This window comes from Pygoscelis adeliae, unplaced genomic scaffold, assembly GCF_000699105.1.
Source record: "Pygoscelis adeliae isolate BGI_AS28 unplaced genomic scaffold, ASM69910v1 Scaffold57, whole genome shotgun sequence".
NCBI lineage: Eukaryota > Metazoa > Chordata > Aves > Sphenisciformes > Spheniscidae > Pygoscelis > Pygoscelis adeliae.
Genome location: NW_008825615.1, coordinates 15,232,603 through 15,239,449, shown reverse-complemented (window position 1 = coordinate 15,239,449; position 6,847 = coordinate 15,232,603). Strand labels below are relative to the sequence as shown.

At 44.9% G+C, this 6,847-nt stretch overlaps 1 protein-coding gene across 1 annotated transcript in view; it reads left to right on the top strand.

Moving 5' to 3' along the window:
* The first annotated feature begins 1,586 nt into the window (after positions 1-1,586).
* MLIP (muscular LMNA-interacting protein) overlaps positions 1,587-6,847 on the top strand; it is a 119,191-nt gene continuing 113,930 nt past the window's right edge. The window contains exon 1 of the mRNA XM_009333256.1: positions 1,587-1,767. Within this exon, the coding sequence (XP_009331531.1) occupies positions 1,705-1,767 (63 nt within the window). The 5' untranslated portion in view covers positions 1,587-1,704. The remainder of the gene's footprint in view (positions 1,768-6,847) is intronic.

The window sequence follows — 6,847 nt, the reverse complement described above, 5'->3', positions numbered from 1 at the left end:
TGAAGAGCGGGAAAGAACTATAGCTTTCCTCTGGGTATTATGTCACTTACTTACTTTTGTTCCTTTTATCCCAGCATTTCCAGGAGATGCAGTGAGGTGTATTTTTACTCTTTTGACATCAAGCTCATATTTTTTCCCTCTACTACAGCAGCCCTTGTAGATTTAACTCATTCTTTGTGTTGGCCTTGCTATACTCACTTGTCTGCTGGCTGCCTTACACTTCTGAAAACGAAGGTAAAAGAGAGACTAAAGAAATATAATTGTCACTGGAGTAACTTTTTCTTTGTTCTGAAGGATATTTTAGAACAGGAACCACTCTAAGTTGTTTTTTTTGTCAACTTTTCATATGTAAACTGTATAGACTGCTGTGTGATGACTTGTTTCACTGCCTTTTCTTCCTATCTGAGGCTCTAAAGATTACGTGAGTATAGCATCTATCAAGAAACAAGCAGAGTAGAAAGGAGCGTGCCTAGTTTTGGTTGTAATTTCCACAAAGACAATTGAAAAATGATAGATGGAAATGGTTTTTATAGTTATCTATCTATCTATCTATCTATCTATCTATCTATCTATCTATCTATCTTAGAAGCGTCGTCTTTTACCAAAGTGTTGAGAGGAAGAGAGGGAAAGGATGTGTGTTTTCTTTACTAGGGATGTAGTGAGATGCTTAAACTGCCAGCTTTACAAAGGGCTATGCTTTTCTTAATGAACCACAGATTGACCAGAGAGCATATTTTCGTAGCAACCATTTTCTGTGTGATTCTGTGTTGTTGCGCTTCCCCTTCCCTTGTTGGTACATGCAGAACCAGCTTTGCGTGTGAATCGCCCCCGAGACAACATGAGCCCAGTTGATGTGGCAACCAGAGGGTGTGTTACAAACCTTGGCATCCGCAGCAGAGCCGCTGAGAGGTTCCCCCCGTGCTGCAGTTTCTAATATTGGCCGCCTGACTTTATCGTTGTGAACCAGAGCCAGGTTATTCTTCTACAGTCAACTAACAGACTCCACAACCACCGTCTCTATGGGTATTAGCTCCATTTTAGATGCTCACTGGTCATTTCTTGTATTTTGGGGTGCTCATAGTGCCTGCTGAAAGTTTTGCAATTCTTTCTGCATTTCAGAAATCCAAGATGATGTCATGTTCTGATACTAGAAAAGGAGAGTACACTCTGTATGAGCACACATGAGGGTAGCTCAGTCCCAAACACTCAACAGGGAAAGATCATGAGTCATGCTAAAGCACCATTTAAAAATATTGTTCTGTACACTCTCTGTATCTACATGACAACATGTGGTGCCAGCTAATCATATTTGTTGTTTTACTTGCTTAATAATCTCCGTGAACACAAGTTAGTGCTACTGAGACATAGCTATTCATTTTCATGGACTTTTTCAGTATGAGCTGTTGGGGTGGAGGGGGTGAGGGGGGAGCAAATGGGGCTGGTAACCAAAATCCCTCCTGAACAATTTGCTGTGATGCCAAACCAACGTTTATTGTTATCAGAGGCAGCTGCCTGCCTTCTCTCCACGCTTCTATTTGTGGATTTTCGACGGCTATAAATGGAAACACGCGCTGACCAGAAATCACCACAGCGCTGCCTGATACTTCTCTCTCTCAACTCCAAAAGTACAGGGATAACGAACATGTAGTCAGGTTAAATCACTTCTGCTCAGGATATTAGGGTGTTTTTTTTTTCCCCTGGGAAATGGAGTTAGGAAAACAAGAAAGAAAAGTCTCAGGAAGAGAAGCTTTAGAGGAAAAGCAAACGGTAAGATATGTTGAGAAATGTTGATTTTATTTTTTTTTTTAATTTAATGATAAAAAGGAAAGGCAAATGATCTCTTGTACTTTATAGGAGTATTTCCCAGCTTCCTTTAACCGCTGACCTTGAAGATTAAAACTTCATTCATGTATGTTAAATTAATTATGACGGTACATTTCTGTGGAAATTACGGAAATTTGTGAATGCATTTTGTGTGCATGTGAAGTGCGAAGACTGAAAACTAGTTCAACATCGATTTGTTATCGTAACCCAGACTGATAGCTAATAGTCTGTGGTTTTGGATTTTTCTTGAGGGTCTATTTCATGTCTTTGCACATTATTTTCCATAACTTTAGATCAGTAAACGGCAGAAGAAATTGTTTGCCTGTGTCTGGAGTGTGTCTGGAGCTTCCTGAAAAGAGGTGTGACCAAACCAAATTATTAAAAGAAAGTGAAAACAGTCAAAACACAGCTTATTCCTAATTAGCGTAGGCTTGAAATGGAATTTATAACTTGCCTTGCATTAACAGGGTTATTTTCTTGATATCACAAAAAGGGCAGTTTATTCTTGGTTTTGCAAAGCTGTGAAGAAATGTGGCCATCACTTTTGTTAAGAAACAAATTAGTGCTGAATTTTTTAGCACTTATCTTAAATAGTGGTGGTGTTGCGTTCGTTTGGTTTCATGGTGGGCCAGAGTTTACTCTTGTTTATCACAACTTTTGCCTCAACTGGTCTCAATTAAGTGAGACTTGACAAGCTTGTGTGTTAGTTAATAGTTTTAAATACAACTTCACCGAGGCAAGGTGCATTGGGTAGGAAATACGGGAAGTGCTGAAACAAAGTAATCACCTGGCCTTAAAGTACCTTTTCTTTTTTTACAAAAAGTAGTATTTATCTAAAGAGTAATACCTGAAAAAGCATTGCTAAAGCTTCAGCATGAAGTTATAATATGAATATTATCTAATGTTTTACTTGTTCATTTTCTCATTAATGAATTAATACTTTAGACAATGACCTTATTTTGAATTTGTGGTTGACATATAACATATAAGGAAAACTTTTCAAAATTAAAAACAGTTGTAAAATCCACAAAAGCTTCAGGAAACCTTTCAAAGGAAACCTTTGAAATTTTGTTCTAGCTCATGTGTGGAGAAAATATATAACAATGTAATCAGACAGTATGATTATCTAATTGCGGACCGCATCCTGATGCACGAAGAATTGAGCAGGCAACCTTAAGTGAGGCTTTTCCAAAATGCAGAGCACTTCATTTGGAACCCTAATGATCTTCTGATGACTTTCTCTATGTGCATCATTTACTAATTTCAAGAATGGCAAACTGGAGCAAACAGGGACCCCACTAACGGGAGCCACGTTAATGCCCGTGCCAGGTCACCTGCTGTTCAGTAGTTTCAAAGCTGAATCCTCCTAACACATCGAGCTGTTAGCAGCGGCAGGTCACATCCCTGCGGGTGCTCAGCGAGGGGGATGGAGGAGGCCCTGGCTCAGCGGGTTTCACATCGCTCTGCTGACAGCGGAGGAATGCCCTGGCCTGGTGCCAGTCCTCCCGCCCCTTTCCCTGTCCCCTTCCAGCTGAGCCCTAACCTCCTCTCTGTCCCACCTCTCTCTCTCTTTGCCTGTTTAGTCCTAATGCCTTTCTTTCCGACTGCTAGATGGATTTCACTTTGCCCCCACATTTTTTCCCTGGTTTTGTACCTCCTGGGCTTTTGTTGATTCTGCCCTTTTCTCTTTGTTACATGCAGGTCAGGTCAATATTCAAACACTGCATGGGAGCAGTGTCAATCTGTGGTACAGATACTATTTTTACATGTTATTGTTGATGTCTGTTCACATATTTAACTTCAGTATAGCAGATAAATAAACTATTTCATATTATAGGTGCCATGAGGCATCCATTTTCAATATTATATCCTATAAACTGGATGATACTTTATATATGTATAACTGGATGATACTATATTTTTTTATATGTATATTTCATAGGAGCATAGGATAACTTGGGTGCAAAGGAAGCTCAGGAGGTCTCTAGCCCAACCTCCTGCTTAAAAAGACTGTGGGGTCACACCAGGCTTCTCAGGGCTTTATCCAGTTGGGTCTTGAAAACCTCCAAGGATGGAGACTGCACAACCTCTGGGCAACCTCCTCCGCTGCTGGGCTGTCCTCATGAGGAAAAGGGTTTCTCCTCTTACCAAGTCAAAATCTCTCTTGTTTCAATTTTCGTCCATTTCTCTTTCCTCCTGCCACACATTGCTGTAAAAAGCCCTGGCTCCAACTCCTCGATAACCTCCCAGAGGGACTGGGGCTGCTGTTAGGTCCCCCTGGAGCCATCTCTTCTCCAGGTTGAACAAGCCCAGCTCCCTCAGCCTCTCCTCACAGAGCAAGTGCTCCAGCCCTGACCATCTTGGTGGTCTCCACTGAACTTGCTTCAATCTTTCAGAGTCTTCTATTGGAGGACCCAAAACTGGATGCCCTGTTCTAGATGTAATCTAGTGAGTGCTGAGTAGAGGAGGATAATTTCTTCCCTTACTCTACTGGTTGTACTTCTGTTAGCACAGCCCAGGATGCTGTTGGCCATCCCGGCTGCCAGGGCCCACTGCTGGCTCAGGCTCAACTTGCTGCACACCAGGACCCCTAGTGTCTCCTCAGCAGAGCTGTTCCCCAGGCAGTCAGGCCCCAGCCTCGATAGCTGACAAGGGCCTTCCCTTCCCAGGTCCATAATGCTTCTGTTGGCATATTCCTTCAGCCTGCCATGACCCCTCTGAATGGCAGCCCTGCCCTCAGGCAGGACTCTTCGCCCCAGTTTTTTATCTGCAAACCTGGTGAGTGCCCTGCATCACCTCCTCTGGGTCATTGATGCAGATGTTAAACAGGACAGGTCTCAGGACAGAGCCCTGCAGCACTCCACTTGTCCACCACCCACGCTGTCACGTCCTACCATGGATATGAGAATATTGTAGGAGACAGTGTTGGAGGCAAGTCAGGGTAAATCCACTGCTCTCCCCTTGTTCACAAAATCGTCACTTTATCATAGAAGGCAATCAAGGTGGTCATGTATGATTACCCTTTGTTAAATCTAAGTGCTGTTCCCAACCACCTTCTTCACACAGCCACGGGTGGGTTGAGTTAACTCAAGCCATCCCTGCCTTGATCCTCATCCACTGCTGGTTGCTCTCCCCCCTGACCCCTGCTGCTAAGCACAGAGGTCTGGGAGACCTTGTTGGTGAAGGTTGAGGCAGAGACATCACTGAGTCACCCCAGCCTTATTCGTACCTGTTTCCACCTCCTGTGCTGCCTTTTTGTACTGCAGCTCAGTTACCAACTCCCTGTTTAGCCATGCTGGTGTCCTGATAAGTCTGCTTCTCTTCCTGAATATCAGCATGGACAGTCTTGCACGTGCAAGAGGTTGTTTTCACAGACATGATGGCTTTTCCAAGCTCCTTGTGTTTCCAAGCTGCCTCTCATGGGATCCCACTTACCAGCTCCTGGATAAGCTGAAGTCAGCTCTCCTAAAGCCCAGAGTCTGTGCTCTGGTGCTTGCCTTCCTCAGACCTCCACAAGATCTTCAGCTTCACTATTTCACAGTTGCTACAGCCAAGCCTGCCACCGAGTATCACATCCTTAGCCACTTCTTCCTCATTTCTGAATAACAGATCCAGCTGTGCATGAGAGTGGTTGGCCTGTCCGGTGCCTGTATCAAGAAGCTATCCTTGACACCCTCCAGAAATCCTCTGGATTGCTTGCGTCCTGTCATTTTATTCTCCAGCAGGTGTCAGGGAAGCTAAAGTCTCCTGTAGAAAACAGGGTCTGTGATCCAGATACTTCCTTGAGTTGTTTAAAGAAGAGGTTGTGAGGAGTGTTGCCCACTTCTTCACCCCAATTGTGCTGTCTGTAGCACAGTCCCACCATGATGTCACCCTCACTGACCTCTCCTCTGATCCTGACCCACAAGTGGTCACCCAGCCCTCTTGTCCAACCTGTACAAGAGCTCCCCACATTTGAGCTGCTGCTTCACACAGAGATCCTCTCCTCCTTATCTTCCCTGTCTGTCTTTCTGAAAAGCCTGTGTCCATCCATTACAGCATTATAGCCATGTGAGCTATCCCACCACATCTCAGTTATTTCTACAATGTCATAGTTCTATGTATGTCATAGATGTCATAGTTCTATGACATTGTATGTTCTATGACATTGGCATAGAGTTGGCTCTAGAGGCCAACTCAACTAGTAGTCGTCGCCCTCCCAGAAGAGGATCGGCTATGGTTTCCACTCAGCTGAAAGCCGTTGCCAGAAGGAATGTGGTGACCCAGAAGGAGCCCTCACGCAAGCACACAGCTGTCCAGATCTCCGGCTGCAGGGAGTGCCTGAGCCTGGGAGTGCTATCAAGGCTTTTGCATCTTTTTTTCCAGATACATTTTCTTGTAGGTCTGAAACATCTCTTTTGAGTCTTTGATTGGAATGTGAAGAGCCTCGCCATCTCCATCCAGGAACTGTATAGCTGTATCAAGTGGAATACTGTTGTTAGCTGAAAGACAGACAGAGAAGCAGGTTAAAGCAAAAGTCCAAGAGTCTCAAATGACTCTACTCTACCTGGGAATGGAAACAGGTCCCTGCTCGGGGTGCCAGGCGAACCCCCGCCCGGCCTCCCTCACCTTCCCGGTTGCCTTTACACAACAGATATGGGGCCCTGGAACTTGAGGACCAGGCAAATGAGGATGTAGACGAAGGTCCATCCAGGAGGTTCCCTAGGGTGAGGCAGTCAGCCCCACGCATTATGACTGCCTCTGCTAAGAAAAAAAGGAGGGTAATTGTCATAGGCGATTCCCTTCTGAGGGGAACAGAGGGCCCTATATGCCGACCGGACCCGTCCCACAGGGAAGTCTGCTGCCTCCCTGGGGCCCGGGTCAGAGACATTGCTAGGAAGCTCCCTGATCTGGTGCGGCCTTCGGACTACTACCCGCTGTTGGTTATACAGGCTGGCAGCGATGAGGTGGCAGAGAGAAGTCCTGCAGTGATCAAAAGGGACTTCAGGGCACTGGGGAGAGTGGTTGAAGGATCGGGAGCACA